The sequence below is a fragment of the Anolis sagrei genome, chromosome 2 (assembly GCF_037176765.1).
Source record: "Anolis sagrei isolate rAnoSag1 chromosome 2, rAnoSag1.mat, whole genome shotgun sequence".
Classification (NCBI taxonomy): domain Eukaryota; kingdom Metazoa; phylum Chordata; class Lepidosauria; order Squamata; family Dactyloidae; genus Anolis; species Anolis sagrei.
This window is the reverse complement of record NC_090022.1, coordinates 261270877-261292336: the sequence shown is the minus strand read 5'-3', so window position 1 is coordinate 261292336 and position 21460 is coordinate 261270877. Positions and strand designations below refer to the sequence as shown.

The 21460-nt window shown below is 37.5% G+C and overlaps 1 protein-coding gene across 2 annotated transcripts in view; it reads left to right on the top strand.

Moving 5' to 3' along the window:
* Nucleotides 1–21460, top strand: part of RASGRF2 (Ras protein specific guanine nucleotide releasing factor 2) — a 140939-nt gene that overhangs the window by 100159 nt on the left and 19320 nt on the right. For both annotated transcript variants that reach the window (XM_060761720.2, XM_060761719.2), the window contains exons 18-20: nt 2081–2187; nt 15454–15566; nt 17476–17536. In XM_060761720.2, the coding sequence (XP_060617703.2) occupies nt 2081–2187; nt 15454–15566; nt 17476–17536 (281 nt within the window). The remainder of the gene's footprint in view (nt 1–2080; nt 2188–15453; nt 15567–17475; nt 17537–21460) is intronic.

Genomic DNA, 21460 nt, shown 5'->3' with positions numbered 1-21460 from the left:
CATCCTCAGAGATTGTGAGATCTGTTGGAAACTAGGAAAATTGGGTTTATGTATCTGTGGTCTGTCCAGGGTGTTGGAGCTAAGTATGAATATTTCATTAGGCCACCTTGATTAGAATTTAATGGCCTAACAGTTTTTAGGTCTGGCTTCTTACTGCTGGGTGAATCCTTTGTTGAGGGGTGATTAGCTGCCCCTGATTATTTCTTGTCTGGTGTTTCCCTGTGTTTAAGTGTTGCTATTTATTTACTGGTAGCCAGATTTTGTTCATTTTCATGGTTTCTCCCTTTCTGTTGAAATTTGTCTACATGCTTGTGGATTTCAATGGCTTCTCTGTGTAGCCTGACATAGAGTGGTCGAGCATTTCTGTGTTCTCAAATAATAGGCTATGTCCAGATTGGTTCATCAGGTGCTCCGCTATGGCTGATGAAGTGAATACATGCATTTTCTTTGTCCTTAAGCATTATCAACTAGTTTCACTGGATTACTCTGAAATTAACTGTTTGAAAGGGATATTTCCTATGTAGTGTTTCTTTCCACATGTTTATATGTATTGATCAATATGCATTGCATTCCATGTAGTTCTCTGTTTCTAAGTTGAAAACTCTCTTTACTGGCATTTTCTCCCTCATTCCATTACTATATAAGTTGTTCTATTTGCCTTTTCCAGATCTACAATATCTCCCCTTGAGACAGTACAATAAAATGTATTAACAGTATTCTAAATGTAGGCTCACTGTAGACTTATGTAACAGCATTGTTGTTTTATTTTCTGCTCCTTTCCTTTTCAAATTTGCCTACAGCTAGAACATAGTGAGTTGCTGTATTCAGTGCTTTTTTCCTGTTGTGACTCCAAGATCCATTTGTAAGCCAGACAACACATCACCACCTCTATGAATTCAAAATGTGTTTTCCCCAAATACATGTCATTTTATTTAGTAAAACAGCACTTATTAATTAGTGTAGTTCTGAGGTTATCACCTTGAATATTTGCTGTTTTCTGTATTTCTAAAACATTATTCTTTTTGGAAAAAATTCAGCAGCAACCCCCCACCTACGCACACACACACACACACTTGTTGTAATGCATACAGGTGAAACCACATAGTTTGAAGCATCATTGCAATTGGGCAATAATGACAACTTACATCAGAACACATGCTCATTAGAAGGTTCCAAAATTAGCATAGAGTTTTAATCCTGTCGGTTGTTGATGCAGTACATGTAAACTTGGCTTACAAAAATGTTTTATCTAATTACAAAGATGTTTTTTAAAAATATAGTTTTGATGATACACTGCACAATTATTTTTATTTGCAATCATTTTGGTGTCACTAAATGCCTCTTTCTAGACATATTCACAATCTGAGGAAACTGAGATATCATATATGTGCATGGGGAAAGGTTTGAGCAGTTAGCTGTTCAAATCTTTCTCTACTCTTTGATATACAATTTAATATAAATACCATAGCACAGTGATTCCCAACCTTTTTTTAACCAGGGACCACTTTGACCAGGGATCCCTCTCCAACATTAGTACCAAAAGGGTTACAAATCTGTTTTTGGTCAACTTTAGATTCAGTTTGGTTATTTGTGGTGCTGATTCAGATAATTACATTGGATAGACCACATCAGCTCTAGTTTCTGATACAGAACATATGCTATCCAATAGTCACCATCTGCTTACCCACAGAAAGCCTTATTTAATAATCTAGAGCTGATGTGGTAGTAGTAATATTTCATGGGTATTCAGCCTCTCCCCTCCCGACATCCCTGTTGCCTCAGCTCTATAAGAGGGTTTCACGAGACCAGTCGCTCTTGTTGTTGTGTGGTTTCAAGGCAACAATGTAGTAATGGTGAGGCCGTAGAGCATATTTTTGTTCTTCTGTACCACTGGTGGTCCACAGACCACAGGTTGGGAACCATTGCTGTAGCAAAATCTGCAAAATCTTTATAATATGTTAGAATTAAAGGAAAATTTTAATCCACTGATGTGTTTTCCATGGGTGTTTTCCTTAGATTCCCCCAACCCACTCCTCTTGTTGCATTTCTTTCACCATGATCTGTCTTTTCAATTTTGTAGGATTTAATAACTCTGAAAGAACATGTGATAAGGAGTTCATCATACGCCGAGCAGCCACAAATCGTGTCCTGAATGTCCTTCGCCATTGGGTCTCAAAACATTCCCAGGTACTTTTTATATCAAAATGTTCTTGCAAAATCTGAATTGTGAAATATTTGTATTTCCTGTCTGTTTTTCTGTTGTTGCCTCCCATAGTGCTACAGAATTTCCAAGTTTGGTGGTTAAAAGCTTTGTAATAACATGAATGTAACATTTGCCTTGCCACCTTATTAAAATAGCTGTTCAGTGAAACATTCTGTGTCAGTCTGTAGTTCCCTGTGAGCAAACCTTGCTTTTAGCCAAAATGAATGCCTCTGCACATCACTGCAATGAATAAGAAAAAAAGTATATCCATCAATTCATGAGGCAGACTCAGTATTTCCAAGAATTCAATATTGGAACAGCAAAATATGTCTCTTGTGTTACTAGTTAAGTATATTTTCATGCCCTGGGGTTATAGTTCTGTCTGTGGTGTCCTTCTAAAACGTGCTTCAATTTGTAACCTTCCAAAAAACATTAGCATAACAAATGTATTCCTGTGTGATTCAGCTATTACATTTCTCCACAAGGACTCTAATGCTGTCATGTTATAGTTCTCTATTTAGGCCCAATGTATATCAAACGAATTAGTCAGTCATGGAGTGTCTTCATGTCAGTGCTGCATTTTCTTGACAATAGTTGAAGCTGGTAATGAAGTGTCCCTCCTAGCTATGATGAGCCTTCCAGTTGTACCTCCACAAACTTTATTCACCACCATGAGCAACACTGTCATTTGTTATTGGTTTCACGTTCTTTGTGTGTTGACATTAGAACCACCCTTCTAGATCAGCCAAAACCTGCCTAGTCACAGAGCTTGGGAGTAGGCTTGGGCCCAAATCAGTTTGAACAAAAATGACTTGTAATATTCAGTGGTCCACTTCATATAATCTCTGAAAACAGAACAGAGAGGAGGGAGTCAAAAAGTCCAGCAAAATGGATTGAGAGAGCCAGATTTTATCGGCTACTGGAGAGGAGAGAGCTAAATCTGCAATATACCTGAGGCAGGGGCTTCAATGGGGCTCCTGGAGAAGATGGGATTATTGCAGTGTTCCCGGCAGCAGCAGCATCTGACCATTTCTTTTTGGAAAGTTTCCTAGGCTCTTTCTCCAGGGAGGGCTCTGCTGGGAATTGGCTTTCCCAGCAGAACTTGCATGGGAAGAGCATTGAAATGTCTCTGAGTTCCTTTTGGTGCATGATGGGAGTTGAAGTTTTTCTCTGTGTGTGTTTCTCAGCCAATAAAAAGCCTGGTTGTGTCCATGCTCTGATTGGCTGAGAATGGACACAACTGGCAACTACAATTTCCAGAACCTTCTCCTGTAGTTTGTCTTATTTTTTAAAAAAATCTTATGGTTAAAACTTAAAATAATTCTAAAAATCAGTAGATTGGTGAATTGTTTTGAAACTTGGCAGGCCTGCAGTTGCAAATAGGATCTAAAACTGAGTTAGGTTTTATGCAGATAGGCCTTAAAATGACTGAGGATTGAGCCTTTAAAATTTCCCATTGTAACTAATGCTCCGAATCTTTGCCGAATGAAAACAGCAACACTTTTCTCGATTCAAGTAACTTACCGGTAAACTGAATGAGGGGTCAGCCAACAATGGACCACAAAATGGCATTCTTTTTGGCCAAATTTCACACTTCTACTTGAAAATAATGAGTTCGTTTTTGGTAAGAGTGTACTAATTGTATATGCTTGTGTATAAGTCTAAAAAAAATTAGTTTAAAAACCTGATCCCAAACCCCATCAGTTTATCCATGGGTCAATATAAGTATTGTACCTTAACTCTTATAATAAAAAAGGAAAAATCCTATTCTCTGAGTAGTGTGGAAAAATGTGAGGCTTTGTCCATGCCAGGAAGATCTTTAAAAACACCATTGTTCTCTACTGTCTCTGTCATTGGCATTGCTTTTGGCCATTTTGTTTGTCTGGTGGGGGAATGATTGCTCTTTGACAATTCCCCACAAAGGCGTGCCAAAAGAGTAGAGGTGTTGATGCTTCTTTCAGGTTCTCCTGGGATGGACTAAACTTTTGCTACTCTTCTCAGAGAAAGCCATGGTTCTTTTTTGTTTTTTAAAAATAATATATATAAAAAAGATAATACTGTGTCTTAACTTTTAGTACGGAACGAATATCCCCTTCTCTGAATAAAGTGGAGAAAGTTCTTTTTGAATGCCTGTGTGGGGAAATGGTGGCAATTCTCCTCATAATGATTCTCAACTTAGTCATGGCTTAAACCAAAATTCATAATTTTGGCCCTGAAATGTACCCTCTATTTCAGTGGTTCTCAACTCGTGGTCCCCCAGATGTTTTGGCCATTGACTCCCAGAAATCCTAACAGCTAGTAAACTGACCTTGATTTCTGGGAGTTGTAGTTGTAAAGACCTGGGGACCCACAGGTTGAGAACCAGTACTCTATTTATACATGAGATCAACTTATACATTAGGATAATTGTTGTAATGGATGGGATGAAATTACTTTGTTTGTGCAATGAGTAACTATTTCCTGTAACTTTTAAATTTTATCTCTAAAATGCACTAGAAAGTTTTGTCATCATTATTTACTGAATTTCACATTAATCTGACAATATATACATTTCCTCAAAATGGTTTCCAAGGCTCTCATGAATAACATATTGACCTTAAGAGCAATTTTAATTCAAATTTAAGAACCACAAAATAACATTCTAATTAAGTGCTTCATCTCCATTGTATTTGTACCACAATGTGCCAGTTTGGTCATATATAAACTAAGTTGTCATATATAAAATATTTAATATAGATAGTTATAGTATTGCTCCAGCAGACAAGCTGAAATGTAAGGTTTTGATTGTCTGCATCCCTTCAGGAAATTTGAGTTTCCTTAGACTACTAACCAAGCATACAATCAGTCAAACTAATTAGAGGTATACCATGGCTGCTTCTGCTCAGTTTTGACAGGTCGGTCTTCATTAGTGAGTGGGCCTTTTGGTGATGACATTAGACATTCAAACTCAGAAGATTTGCACACAGAAGTGTCAGGTGTTACTTTTTAAAATAACTACTGAAAATGGTTTCATGATTACTCTCGTGACTGTATTGTTCTTTCAAGGTTGTTGTACAGTGTCGGGTCATGGACTAGCAAAACACCTAAAAATATTTCAGAATTATTAGGTCATTTTATTAGCATGGCTTATAATCAAATTATATCCAATCACACTTGACAGGCCGCTGTTAAAGCAATAGATCCCCAAATATTAATACTTCCTTTTTGCTGAAATGAAAAGAGGGAACTTTTAATTTCAGCAAAATAACCAGGGACAAATCAGAGCTATATTCAATTTGTAAGTAATATTCAGGTTAAATGATATAATAAATAATTAAGGTTCACTAGGTATCACAACCAAACTTACCATTGTAGAATAATATAAGAAGCCTGCAGCATCTGCAGTAAATATTGCAATAAAAGTTTGAACTTTTATTGCCAAGAAATAATGAATTTTCCTCTTTCTGTGAGTGCTAGCTTACAGCAGGAAAGGGAACAGCAGCTGACTCCAGAATCCTTTACTGAACATGTATGAATAGCAAACCAATGACAAAAGGGGAAAGCAGACAAACCTGCCTCAAAGCTCCCCCAGGATGTTAAACACAGGTGTATTTGTTTAGTTACCAAAATGGAATCATTTTGTGATGACTTTTTTTTAGCAGCCTAATAAAATTTAAGTTATTTTGGAGACTGTTGAAAGTAAAAGGCATTACAGGCAAGAAGCCTTTAAATGGTTTTGAAAAAGGTCAAATTATTTCTTTTTTAATTAATGCCAAGGTTTTCTTGTTTTTCTTCAGATGTGCACGTTGTTACTCTTGAATTAAATTTTGCTAAATTTGCTCATTTTTGGAGTGTAGAAACTAGTCCGTATCCTTTCCATGTTTCTTCCACTTTGATATCAAATTTTCTGTTAAAGAAGTAATTGTCAGGTTGATGTTTGCTTCATTAGCTTTTTCCTAGACAAACTAAGCATGAAGAGAGAGAGCATTATTTCTTAATTTAGATATCCTCAAGGATCAAGAATGGGTCAGGATACAGATAATAAAAGCAACCTATTTTGAAACAATTCAACATGTCTTGCTTATCCAACATAAGTGGGCCGGCAGAACGTTGCATAAGCGAAAATGTTGGATAATAAGGAGGATTAAGGAAAAGTCAATTAAACATCAAATTACGTTATGATTTTATAAATTAAGCACCAAAACATCGTGTTTTACAACTAATCAACAGAATAAGTAGTTCAATACACAGTAACATTATGTAGTAATTACTGTATTTACAAATTTAGCATGAAAACATTGCAATGTATTGAAACAGCTGTAGATCCAGGTGGGAGGCGCACCACGTTGGATAATACAGAACTTTGGATGAGCAAAGGTTGGATAAGTGAGACTCTACTGTACTATTTTTATTATTAACTTTAGTTATACCCTACCTTTCTCCCTGTGGGGACTCAAGGTAGCTAACAATTCTATACTTTAGACATAATTTAAAAGGCGTAATACAAAATTTAAGAAAACAAATAGTACAGTAGAGTAAAAAATGATTAAAATTTAATAAATACAATTAAAATAGCCTTTAAAACTCACAGCCCCCCCCCCCCCCCAATAATTAATTTGAATGGAATTCTTTTCTGATGGTATAATCCATGATCCATGATCAGAGTTGCATTTTGCATCACCAACAATAGATCCCTTAACCCTCTTACTCCCCACATGAAAGGAATTTCTATTGCATATGCCAGAAACTTGAATCACCCATGATACAATCCCAATCTCCTCTGGGTAACTCATGTTTCCTTTTGGGAATAGAGGGGGCAGGTCTTCTGCCTCTATTTTTAAAGTAATGTTGAACTTAACTTCAAGCCTTACTCTTGATGAGATCCTTATACATGCATTTCTCTCAATAGGTATACAAGTTATGAACAAGATAGGTTCTGTAGATTTGTTCTTAAATTGAATTTGTACATAAGTCAGAACATGTATATTTTTTAAATGTAGCTCCAACCACAAAAATATATTTTATAGCTTTGGATATCCTAGGAAAGGGTGTCAGTTTTAATGTCTTTGCCCCTGTTCAGAAGATGTCACCTCACTTTCTGTCCCTATGAGAGTTGGATTTTGAAAAATGTGGCTTGTTGTGGAAATACGGATTGGGGATAAAGCTAAGGAGAGACACCTTTTCCTCATGATAACTCTTTCAGAAGAGAATTTCCCTTCCGAGGAGTAGATTTCTCTCACTTTCTGCTGTCGCACCTCTGTTCTTAACTATGAGTCATTTATGTCAGATGTTTGTAACCTGGGGACTGCCTGTATTTAAACATTTATTTATTGAGAGTATTTCTATGCCCCTCTTCAATAAAAAGGCTCCCTTAGGGGCTTATGAATAGTTAATTGGACATCTCCCTGCCCTTAAGCTATTAAATCTATCTGAAGACAAAGCATAGTATAGATATAATTGGCTGTTAGCAACATAGGTTGTCACTGAAAAATACGCCTTCTAATCCACCCCCCCCCCCCCCCCCGTGAAAGCTACTGAAGTTATTTAGAAGCAAAATTGCCTCTGTGAGATTTTCCTCCAACCTGAGAATGGCAGACAAATGGGAAGAAGGGGCAGGGAAAATAGTTTGCTCATATTATTCTTTGGAGTTTTATTAGATGTTAGGGGACACAAGGGAGGAGAAATGGACACGCGATGACATTTTGCCATGGCAGCACCGTGTATCATTTGGAAAATCTAGCTCTGCCCTGAGCATATTAATATCACTGATTTTTGTAAGATATCTAACTTTTATCTGGATTGTGCCCAAGTGACACTTCACTTCCCGACGTCCCGTCCTTCACCAGACTTCCAAGTGAGACTTTTCCCCCCTGCCATTTTCTGTTATTAATTATTTGGTGATTTTCCTCAAGCAAGGCAGGAGCACGTGTGTGCTACCATGTTCTCAAAACGCAGTTAGTTTCCATGGTGATGCACTGGTTGTCCCATAATGTGCAAAGTGGCCCCTGTTGTGGGCTGAAGATGCGTCTTTAGCACCCACAGTGCAATGTTCCTCCAATTTCTCTGGCAGAGCATCCCAGAGGTATTTTTCGTTTCTCGCCTCTTCAAAGCTCAGCATTATGTAACAAATGCATTTTCTTTATATGTAAGAGGCAGAGTTCTCAGAATTATGCTGACAAGCAGTACTCCTCCTCCTCCTCCTATGCACATCGAAGTTAAAAGAACCTGCCAAAGTTTTCTCGCAAAAAATCTGTAAGAACAAAGATAGAAAGTTGACCCTGCTTTTAGAGATCTAGAGCAATGTGGGACAATAAGGACTATTAAGTCTGTCATATTTGTATAGTGGCAGATCTATCATGTGGGTGTTTTAAACTTTTACACAGTCCTTATCATTGCTTCTCAAGAAAACTGCATTAACAAGTCTAAATACTGGATGAGCACTTTCCATCTTTGTATTTTACATTATATTGGAGAAGGAACCACCAGTATCCCCAGGCCCGTAGCCAGGATTTCATTTCGGGGGGGGGGGGATTTTTTCAGGGGGGGGGGTCGGGGGGGTGAGTTTTGGGGGGGGGGCTGAGTCTGAGTGAAAGAGGGTCTACCCTAGCAAACCTTTTGTATCATTACCCCAATACCCCCATGCATATGGGATATATTGAGTATGGTGATCAGATCATGATATGAATAAACATAACAGTTTAAATAATGCACCAGTAAGGCCTTTTCGCGAACCACCATGAGAATTTCGGGGGGGGGGGGGGGCTGAAGCCCCTCAAGCCCCCCCCCCCCGGCTACATGCCTGAGTATCCCCTTCCATTATGGGCTGTATTAGATGATTTAGCTGAGGCCAAAGTATACATCAGTGGTACTCAACCTTCCTAATGCCGTGACCCCCTAATAAAGTTTCTCATGTTGTGGTGGTCCCCAACCATAAAATTATTTTCGTTGCTACTTCATAACTGTACTTTTGCTACTGTTCTTAATCGTAATGTCAATATCTGATATGTAGGATGTATTTTCATTCACTGGACCAAATAAGGTACAAATACCCGATACACCCAAATTTGAAAGCAGGTGGGCTTGAAAGCAGGTGGGGGATTGATTTTGTCGTTTGGGAGTTGTAGTTACTGGGATTTATAGCTCACCTACAATCAAAGAGCATTCTAGTCTCCACCAACAATGGAACTGAACCAAACTTGGCATACAGAACTCCCATGACCAATAAAAAATACTGGAAGGGTTTGGTGGAGTTTTGGAGTTGTAGTTCACCCACATCCAGAGAGCACTGTGGACTCAAACAATGATGGATCTGGACAAAACCTGGCACGAATACCCAATATGTTCAAATGTGAACAGTAGTGGAGTTTGGGGAAAATAGTCCTTGACATTCGGGAGTTGTAGTGGCTGGGATATAGTTCACCTACAATCAAAGAGGATTCTGAACCCCACCAACGATAGAATTGGATCAAACTTCCCGCACAGAACTCTTATAACCAACAGAAAATACTGTGTTTTCCGATGGTCTTTGGTGACCCGTTTGACATTCCTTTGTGACCCCTCCAGGGGTCCCGACCTCCAGGTTGAGAAATGCTGCTATACATGAAGCTCAACCACCATATACTTTGTCCACAGTGCTTCTGTGTCATACAAAATGTAGCCGCAACAAATTAAAGGAGGGGATTGGCACAAACACTGGGTAGAAGTATTTTTTTCTAAATTAGGGTGTCAATGTCATTTTCGCCAAGGGACACATCAGCCTTATGGTTGCCTTCAAAGAGTTATTTGTAATTGTAACATTGTATAAATGTGACTATGTTGCCCTGGCATTGAACGCTTTGTGGACCACAAAAAATGACGTTGTGAGCCGGATTCAACCTGCAGCCCTTGCATTTGACATGTCTGCTCTAAACTGCGTTTTGCTTTTCTTTTAAAATGGCCAGCTGCACATTTTTAGAATCACAGAAACAAAAAGTTGGAAGAGACCTCCAGGGCCATCTAATCCAATCCCACTCTGCCATGCAGGAATACACAACCAAAACACTCCTGACAGAGGGTCATCAAGCCTCTGTGTAAACACCTCCAAAGAAGATGATTCCCCCACACGCCAAGGCAGCATATTCCACTGCAGAATAGCTCCTACCACTTAGACATTCTTCTTAATGTTTAGGTGAAATAACTTTTTCCTGTGCTTTGGATCCATTGCTCCATGTTCTAGTCTCTGGAGAAGCAGAAAACAAGCTTCCTCCCTCCTCAATAAGAGATACTTTCAAATATTTAAACATATATATCATGTCCTCATGTCTACCAATGACACACTAATATGACTGTACTGCAGGTAAAGTGGAAACACTTTTGACTGCGTGATAACATCCTATTTACTTGCAAGGTCTGATCAACTCTCGTAACCTTCACTTGCTCTGCGTTCCAGATATTTCTGCAGTTTAAATACGGATAAGTAGATTCTGCCTGAAGATCAAATATCTTTTGTTTCCACATGAATAGTGTAGAGCTTGCAAAACATTCACAAGATAAACATATATTTCATTACTTTTCATTTATTATCTCACTATGAGCAATGTGCCTGAAGAGACATGCAAATGAAGGGTGAACTCTTGCTAAATTTTGCCTCAGTGACTTCCAACTGTGAGCTGAATTATTTTGATAAGCATGCATTGCACAGTCAAAATAAAAGATTGAAATTTCAATGAAAGGCCTATGGGATATAATGCTATACTGTTACGCTATATTGCACTAAACTATGAGTAAACAATAACACCACCTCTAACACTTAAATGTTAACTGTAACACAATATAACACTAAACCAGGCATGGGCAAACTTCAGCTCCCCAGATGTTTTTGACTTCAACTTCCACAACCGGCTGCTGGGAATTGCGGGAGTTGAAGTCCAAAACACCCAGGGGGCCAAAGTTTGTTCATGCCTGCTCTAAACAGTACATGGATGAGCAATTGACAATATTACAGGTTGATCATAGTTTGAAAAGGTAAAGGTTTTCCCTGACATCAAGTCTAATCATGTTCGACTCTGGGGGTTGGTGCTCATCTCCATTTCTAAGTTGAAGAGCTGGCATTGTCCATAGACACCTCCAAGATCATGTGGCCAGCATGACTGCATGGAGCGCCATTACCCTCCCTACAGATTCAGTACCTAATGATCTACTTACATTTGCATGTTTTCAAACTGCCAGTTTTCTTTAAACCCAAATGAATTTTGTGATAGGTGGTAAGAGCTAGAGGTCAAAAATCCAAAGACTCGAAATGGCACATTCCATATTAGGACAAGTTATCATATAACTCTTGTTCTTATCTGTAGTTACAAATACTGATTCTGCAGTTCACATAGCCTCAGAAAGCTCAAACATAACTGATAAACATTTGGACAGAAGGGCATTTGCATAGTTCTAGCTCTTTTAAGCTCTTTTCATTAGAAATATGATAAAATGGGATTACAAAATGATATTATAGATATGAAATCCCTGACGATTCTAAAGTACTGTGTGAGTGACCTGTATATATTTATTATTTTGGGGAAATGTTACTCCTATATATATATATATATATATATATATATATATATAAACACAGCATCCAGTCAAGGTAGAGACATAGACAAATCTAAAGTGGACAGTTTGAGATGCTGCTCTTATTAGACTCTCACAACAGTCTCCCATGAAGACCCAGACCGCATGAATGGAAAGAAATGTGGTGCTCATCAAGCAGAATCACCAAAAGCTGACCAGAAAGTACAGAAAGGAACACAAGGAAAGAGCCAGACCTGTTTCTTTGCACAAGGGCACCTGAATATACCTTTGGCAGAAGACCTGGATGAGCATGTAGTGTTTTCGGGAGGCCAAATTTAACAGTGGCTGCTGGTTGTTTCGGTTTATTTGTTATCATATTATCATAGACTTTCCTGGATCTAGACACTAAGACACTATGTAGTGTTCCCTTGCTTATTGCAGGTGTTACGTTCCAGGACCACACACAAAAAGTGAAAATCTGAGAAATATGGACTACATATATATAGCATTCCGAGGGTGAGGCAGAAGCAAGGAGAGATTTAAAGGCACCGCACACCTTTTTTTGTTGTTGCTAGCTATAAGGAAGGGGCTATAAGGCCATGATTTACATACTGCTTTGTAGCTCCTCTCTCTTTTTTATGATTGGGTGCCTCTCCCCCAAGGGAAACCCCCTTCCACATTCCATCATTGCCAGAAGGCAAAAACCCGCAAAACAGCGAGTCCGCAAAAAGCGAACCGTGAAGTAGCGAGGAAACACTGTACTCCTATTTATGCAGGCCAAAATCCCATTGGTTTTTTAAGCTGCCACATGACATTGTCAGCTCATGTTTAACTGGTTGTCCATGAGGATTCCAAGATATTTTTCACATGTACTGCTATTGTGCCAGGCATCCCCTATTCTGTATCTTTGCATTTCATTTTGTTCTGCCTAAGTGGGGTATCTTGCAATTTGTTATTTGTTGTTTAGCATTAACTTTTTTTTCTAAATTGGTACTCTAAGCAGCTACTGAGCTTTCATTTGGGAGAAGAAGGTTCAGTGATACCCCATTCCAATATTTAGGGAATACAATTTTGACCCATCGATCTATCTCCACTGAATTCTGTGGTGTTAAATGTTGCTGTTGTTGTAGTTAGGCTGCACTAGGGATGAGCTTTTTTTTTCATTTCACTTATGCCCATATTTCGGAATAAATTTTGGTTAAAATTGGTTTTAATGATTGCTATGAAATTCTTCCCCATGGCTAGTCTTACAAATTTCTGGAGTGGTCAAGACTGGATGCTGATGATAAAGAAGCTTAATCCATAATATTTGAAATGCTTGAAATAATGGTTTCAGATAAAGGTAATGGGAAAAGAGGGTTCCCAAATAGTCCACATTTTTGTTTTGGGAATGTAGCATGGAATTTACCAAAAGGCTTTGCTCAGAAGATAATTTACAGCAACATTTGTTTGTTTAGTCCCAGAATATTTAGCAGAAATCAAGAATTAAAACGCGCACGTGTGTGTGTGTGTGTGCATATATGTATGTCATTGTATGTGTGTGTGTGTGTATGTATGTATGCATGTGTGTGTATGTATTGGATGTGTCTCTTTGAATTATACATTCAAAGTAAAATGTACAGGACTCTCAAAAACTTTGCTAGAGACTATTGTTTCTGTTTCTATGGAAACAGGTGCTGAATTGCTATGCACATGGCAGTGAACAATCACTATAAAAGGAACTGCTGCAAAATGCTGGCTAGATGAGGCTTTTAATATAAATCCTTTATACAAACATCTGCACTAAGCTGAAATGCAAATGGATAGAATTAATGCTTCTCAGTGACTCCAAGCATGAGCATCCATTGAAGGTTCTGCTGCACATGAATTCATTTGAGTCTCACCCATCCATTGTTTAATCTTTCGAAATATTAATTCTTCTGGAAAGGGACATAACTACTCTAAAAATGGAAAATGTAATTCATTCTCTGTCTGGATTTGATCCAGAGAACCCATTTGTATTGTTTTTAAGCATAAAAAGTATTTCTTCAATACCCATACTGGCCCAAGATGTTTTGTTAGCTAACGCTGTGAGTAAGATGGCACTCTCTCCATTCCAAGTAAGTTCACTGGATGGAGAGTTACATTTTAACTCAGCACTGGCAATAAGAGAGAAAAAAACTTCTTCACTATACCCAAGGTTCACAGACTGAACTGACAAGTCCTAGGATTCCATAGCATTGATTCATGGCTGTTAAAATGGTTTCAAACTGCATTAAGTCTACAATATAGATGCCACCTTAAGAGAAGCTAGAACACCGGTTCAGGTTGTATAGTAAGAGCAATTGAGGTATTTTTAGAGGAACTTCTTAAATTAAGAGGAGAAACAATATCTGTTGGAGTGTTAATCTTTTGAACTTCCATCCTTGACTCAACTGTATATTCTGAAATAAAAACAAATATTGTAAAATGCATTTGATGTCCAACAGCCTCATTAAAAGGAAACTGGACTTGGGAGGAATGCTCATGCCCCTGGAATTCTCAGCTCTCATATAAATGGGTCGAAGGATCACAACATTATGGTCCATCCTTGTTGTTCTCTTGTTGTGTGCCTTCTAGCCATTGGTGACTCAAAGGCAATTCCGTCACAGGGTTTTCTTGGCATGATTGGCTAAGATGAGGTTTACTGTTACCTTCCTCCGAGGCTGAGAGGGTATGAAGTGCACCCAATGGGTTTCTGTGGCTGAGCAGGGATTTAAACCCTGGTCTCCAGAGTTGTATCCAGTTCTCAAACCATTACACCACACACTGGCTTCCTCTCTTGTTATATTAATGCTATTTTGCACCAATTCAAAATGTATCAATGCTATTTTGCACCAATTCAAAATGTATCAATGCTATTTTGTATCAATACTATTTTGCACCAAAGGCCTTCGTGACTGCTTATCTCGTTGTACTGCCTTTAATTTATACACTAGCTTACTGATTTTATTATTTTGATCAAGTATATTATACCTGAATATTTTTACTCATATATTAGCATATTACTTAACACATTTGCTAATAATGATTTTTTTTAAGGAAAACCTGTTCTTAAAATAGCATGTCAGATATTTGTGGCTGCTTTCTCTTTTTGAAGGGGCATACTTAATAATAAACAATTTTTCCACTACTAATAAGTTTAGGGGTTATTTAATTTAAATATGGGATGTGGTTGGATGGAATAAGAACAAATATATAAGTTTGCCAGCACAACAATCCAAAATGAAGTGAACAATAAGTATTTGACAGGTTTTCTTTCAACTGACAATGAATATTTGAGATAAATATACACAGTACCTAATCTGTAGTGCTTCCTAATGTAAACTATGGAGCATTTCATAATGAAACTATTTTTACAAAAGGCAAAAGTAAGGGGGAATTATAAGTTACAAGGACACTGTGACTGCTATTCACTTGTCCTTCCCCACAAACTCATGTGAGAAACAATTACATTGTCTCATGTGATCTCAATGTTATACCATTGTTGAAAGAGAAGTGGCTCTAAAACTTATTCAGAAAGTGTTTGAGAGAACTTAACATAACTACAAAGCAGTTTTCAGTTCTCAGATCTTTTACCTTCACAGAGTAGTTTGTCTGGTTTAAGCATTTGTTGCATCTGAAATAACAGTAACACACACACGCAAAACAACAACACCCACCCTTCACAAATACAGTGTGGATACTTTATACAAAATGTTTTTCTTTTATAGGATTTCGAGCTATACAATGAACTGAAAATGAATGTTCTAAATCTTCTAGAAGAAGTGTTGAGGGACCCTGACCTGTTACCACAAGAAAGAAAAGCTACAGCAAACATATTGAGGTAAAGAAATTAAATTCGAGATTGTACTGATGCAATAAGGGCAGCAAAGAATTGTTTCTGTGGAGTGAGCTCTAAAATGGTCCCCAGACTATGCTCAATCAGATTTATCCTACATCTTCTTCCACTGTTGTTCTAGTTGTCTATTACAACCAAAACAACTCCTGTGGACATCCACCACATTGAGACCTTGGAAAATAAAATATGGGAAAGTAATTGAGGCACATATTTGTCTGGTTTTGATGGATGAGATTCAGTTTCTTGAAAGAGATAATGTTCCAAGCCTTCTAAAAGAAGCAATTGTAAGATCACTGTTAAAGAAAGTTTTGTTGAATCCCCCAACCCTATATAATTTTCAGCCAGATTCAGATATCACTTTCTAATTATACACACACACAGTGTGCGTATGTGTGTGTGTGTGTGTGTGTATGTATGTATGTGTATATATGTGTATATATATATATATATATATATATATATATATATATATATATATATAATGGTTGATGACCAGTACCAAAAATGAACAAATGTCAGAACAGGAACATATACTGTACATTTAGGTGTTAAGAAACACTGTCAAAAGCAACATCACATTCTAATTTAAGATCTTAAGAGTGAGTGGTGACACACCACCATGCTTTTTTGGCTGAAATTGAACGATTCCAATCTGAATTTGGACCTACTTATGGGACAGAAATGGCTTTGGTTCCTTTGGTGGACGACTTGTCCCTGGATCTGGATAGAAGGACTGCATCCTTAGTGTGCCTATTGGACATTCAGTACTATTGATCATGGTATGTTTCTGTGTCATTTGATTGACAACAGAATGGGGAACACTGCTTAGCAGTGATTCCTGTCTTTTTGGCTGAAATTTCCCATAATATGGATCTGGTGCCTGTTCGGCCTGTTGGACATCAGGTTGTAGAGTCCCAGATAGTTAGTTCTGTTTGGGATAATACTGTCTTCTACATGAAGCTGTTGGAGGATATTATCTGGAGTTGGGATTGGATCTCACCTGTACACTGATGGTACCCAAACAAGCTCTGGAAAATTTGAATCATTGTCTGGATGCAGGGAAAGATTGGCTGTAATCCAATAAATTGACATGACAGAAGTGTGATTGAGCAGTAGGAAAGCTAACCTGTTAGTGATAGCTCTGGAATGTGAGGGGTAGTTTATTGTTTGGTTCTGTGTTATGAGACAGTTTCTGTTGCCTCTTGAAGGTTTACCTGTTCCTGGCAACAGTTTCTAATGTGATTGCTGTGAATACTGCACTTTTTATAGAGTCCTAGGGCACTTTCAGAGAGGTCTGTATCCCAGGATCTGATCCAAGTTTTCTGCTTTAAACCGGATTATATGAGTTGGCATTACCAGATAATATGGGATAAACAGAAAACCTGGGATCAGATCCTGGGATATAGGCTTGTCTGGAAGGGCCCCTACAGACGATTCAATGGAATCCTTTCCCTACTTAGCTGGATGTAAACTTTTTTTTACCATCTCCCTTCTCTATGTTGAAGGGAGAGGGTAAAAAGAACTTGTTGTGTAGGGTGTCTGCTTCTGATATTACCCTCAGAATTTGGTCTAAAATACTGGGAAACCCATAAGAACCTTCCTTCCACCTCTATGTTGAAGGGAGGTTCTTAATGGGTTTCTCAGTGTTTTAGGCCAAGTTCAGAGGGTGATTGAGAGATTATTTGTGTTAGAAAACGCACCCATCCATTTTGCAGACCCCACAGGATCCAATGAGACTCACCTTTGAATAGAAATGTATAGGATACAGTTATTATTAGCAATTATCTAAAACAATAATTTCCCCACAGTTTTGTCTTATGATTTCAACTGAAATATTGTCTCTGTCAACAAAGAAGTTCATTTTGCTATGACGTCTTTTGCCCATTGTTTCTAGGGCACTTTCCCAGGAAGATCAAGATGACAATCACTTAAAAATAGAGGACATCATGCAGACGGTGAGTTTAGATATGCATATCTTAGGTTTTTCTCCGTAACTCTATAAAACTGGTGAAAGCACTAGTATTATGTCTTTTACTCGGTGCAACCATGATAGGAAATTACTGCCCCTTTCGAATTTGCATTTTATCACTCTGTACTCATTTTTTTGACACCTGTTGTTGAAAAAAGAATAACTTCATACATGAATGCTGGCTCAGTGAGACATTAGGCAAAATATGGGCCACTCTTTTGAATATACATCTGAGGTCATTTTGAGTGAGGCGTATTCTATGAAGGAGCATGGTCACTCTAGTTATTTTATTATACAAATTATTTGAAATTGGAGTACCAATTTGCATGTGAAAGCACGAACGAAAGGACATGAGGGGAAAAAGACTCAGTGTGCTGTCTTCAACCACAAAGGACTTATTTACATGGAGGAAAGTATCAAATGAAAGGAAATTTGAAGTGCAGAAAGACTTCTTCCTGGGGAAGCAGATAGCTTTGTAATTATAGTCCTTGCCAATCAACGTGTTAGAATGCTTGGTATAAAAGTGTCACGAAGCTCTCAGCTCCACTGATGTTCAGGAGCTAGAGAAGATCAGTTACTGAATTAAGCTCTTCTTAAGTCTTCTGAAGAAGGATTGCATCTCAAAGATAGAACACAGGCCTGACATGTAAAGAGTCTCCATTTAAGCCTTGGCATTTTCAAGTAGTGAGAGAAAAGGTTCCTGCAGTAGAACTACTGCTTGTCAGCGTTGGTAGCTGTAGTCCAGATGGACTAATTATCTGAGTCCGCATAAAGCATTCCTATTAGCATTTATTTTCTGATTGATAGTCTGGAGTACTGTGCTTTTGTTACTTTTGCAAATGAGACCATTTGTTCAGAACGCTAGACAATCCTGTTCTTTTTTCCATCCTTTTTTGGAGTTGCTATCAACTGGTTTTATTTGCAAAAGTAGCTTATGTGTTATGCATCAATATTTTATGTAGACTCCATTGTACTAATACATTAGTAATTCTTGTATAATTGTCTGCTTCTTTGAGCTTAACTATTATCTAGCTGATTGTTTTATCACTTCCAATAGTGAACAGAGGCAGTGAGTGCCAACAGAATTGCGGGCAAATAAGGCCACTAAGAACCAATGGGAAGAGATCAGCAAGTTTAGGAGAGATGAAAACAAAACTTTGAGGAAATAAATCCTAAAGAAGAACCCAAAATGTCCCCATAAGGACCAAGAATGCTGAACAGACACAGACCAATGTCTATTGGGAAAGAAAAACAAAAGGCTGGGGGAATAAATAGGAAACAAAATAGAAGAGGGCATCACTAGAATTCTGAATAGGAATACTCCTTTTATGGAACAATGATCCTTTTATGGATCAATAGGAGCAATATTGGAGGTTCTACTTTTATGGAGCAATTATGTTGGAGGTTCCACTTGTTATTTGCTATTTGTTGTTATTACGAGCCCTTAAGTTATTTCTAACTTATCATGATAGATCAACCCATCACAGGTTTTTTTTTTTTTTGCAAAATTCATTCAGAAGGGTTTTATCTTTGCTTTCTTGTGAGACTGAAAAATGTGATTTGCCTAAGATCACCATTGTTTGCAAAGTCATAGTCCAACTTTCAAACCAATATATCATGTTTACTATTAGCTAGGATGGGGCCGTGGTGGCCCAGCAGGTTAAACCACTAAGCTGCAAAACTTGCTGATGGAAGGTTGGCAGTTCAAATCTGTGAGACGGGGTGAACTTGAATCTGTGAGATGGGGTGAGCTCCCATTGTTAGCCCCAGCTTCTGCCAACCAAGCAGTTTGAAAACATGCATATGTGAGCAGATCAATAGGTACCGCTTCAGTGGGAAGGTAATAGCACTCCATGCAGTCATACTGGCCACTTGACCTAGGAGGTATCTATGGACAATGCAGGCTTTTCAGCTTAGAAATGGAGATATGCACCACCCCCCAAAGTTGGACTCGACTAGACTTAATGTCAAGGGAAAACCTTTACCTTTACTATTAGCTATCATTAATGTTGTTTGGGGGCATTGACTGCCGACTGTAAACCACCTCGAGTTGCCTCCGGGTTGAGGGGGGGGGGTATATAAATATGGTAAATAAATGAATAAGTAAATAAAGTATTTATTTATCGTATCAGAAGCAAATTGAGGGTACAGTTGTAATGTATTTAAAAACACAAAGTTAAAAGGCTTGGCATTATACTAAATGTCCTTTGACCAGTAGCTGGCCACTTGAAGTGCCTCCTGGTGTTGCTATAATAATTAAGTACCAATGTTACATGAAACTTCATAAATAATATGATGACATATTCCCAGCGGAATTGGCTCATTTGTATAGTCTCTATCTTTATCAGGAACTATATTAAGTCCAGTTTACAAATGGCTAACTAAGGCATGGAAAAAGGAACTGTTCTTATTTACAACAGTCACAGAAATGCAGCGCTCTGGATTACCAAGCAAACAACAAAAGGATGCAATAGAGTGAAATCTATATGATCATTAACTTAATTTGATTACTGAAATTTAAGGATCCATTTCTGGCTTTTACAAATGTTATCTTCAACATTATATTTAAATGCTATGTTTAAAGGGTATTTTAAGAATCAACCTAAAAAGAAAATAATAATTTAATCATACATTTTGAGAAAAAGCATGATTATATTTGAATCTTTTGCATAATAAGCTTCATTCTCAACATTTGAGAAATGTTACCATTTGGAAGTCTACTTTACTGAATGGTTTAAAAATAAGAAGGAAGTTCTAAGCTCTGAAGAATATTCTATCATCAAGCTTAGGATGATGTAGAACTATATTATAGGAGATGTGTTTTCAAAAGAATTTCAACTATTCCTTTTTATTTCTATAAAATCTGTTCAATATGTATTTATTAACTTATGCTGTATTGTGCCCAAATTAACAAATCTTCATCCATAGCAGAATTATTGGCTATGTAAGTTTGCTTCGTCTTACTCATTTACTTTCTACAGATACAGGCAGTCCCCAAGTTACAAACAAGATAGGTTCTATAGGTCTACTCTTAAGTTGAATTTGTTTGTAAGTCAAAGCAGGTACATTTTAAAGTGTAACTGCAGATACTCAGAGTGGTTTACACATAGAAAGGCAAACATTCAATGCCTCAAAATATGTATTTATTTATGGCATTTGTAGCCCGCCTTTCTCAGCCTTACAGCAACTCAAGGCGGCTTACAGAATTGGCAGAATTTGATGCCATACATTCATAAAAGTACAGTTAAAAACATTCAACATAACATTATAAAAACCATATAAAACCATTAAAAACATATCATCACCGGTGTTGTCTTGTTAAAATCATTATCCAGCAGCATTGTCTAGCCATTTTTTGTTCATTCTTCCTATTTCATAATTGTTTATTCCACTGCATTTCCAAACGCTTGTTCAAAAAGCCAAGTTTTTACTCTTTTACAGACATATCAAAATAATGTAAGATAATGGAAAGTAACAACAGAAAACTTACAACAAAGGAATTAAGTATAAAAACAAGAACAATCCACTAAGACACAAAAACTGAAACATAAATAAACATTACAAATGTACAAAAATAAACATTATTCTCTATATATAAATATATATATATAGCTAGCTAGCTTTGGATAACATAGAGAAGGGTTAACACCTCCATTGTGTTTGTTTTTCTGTCTGTGCCCCTGTTCAGAAGATTTAACTTAAACTTTCTATCCCTGTTATAGTTGAATTTTGAAAAAAATGGCTTGTGGAAACAAGGATTGGTGAGAAAGCTGAGATCAGTTGAGATCCCTTTCCTCCATGATTCAGGAATTTCCCTTCCTAGGAGTAGATTTCTCTCACTTCCTATTGTCTTACCCCAATTCTTAACTGTGAGTCATTTATAAGTCAGATGTTTGTAACTCGGGGACTG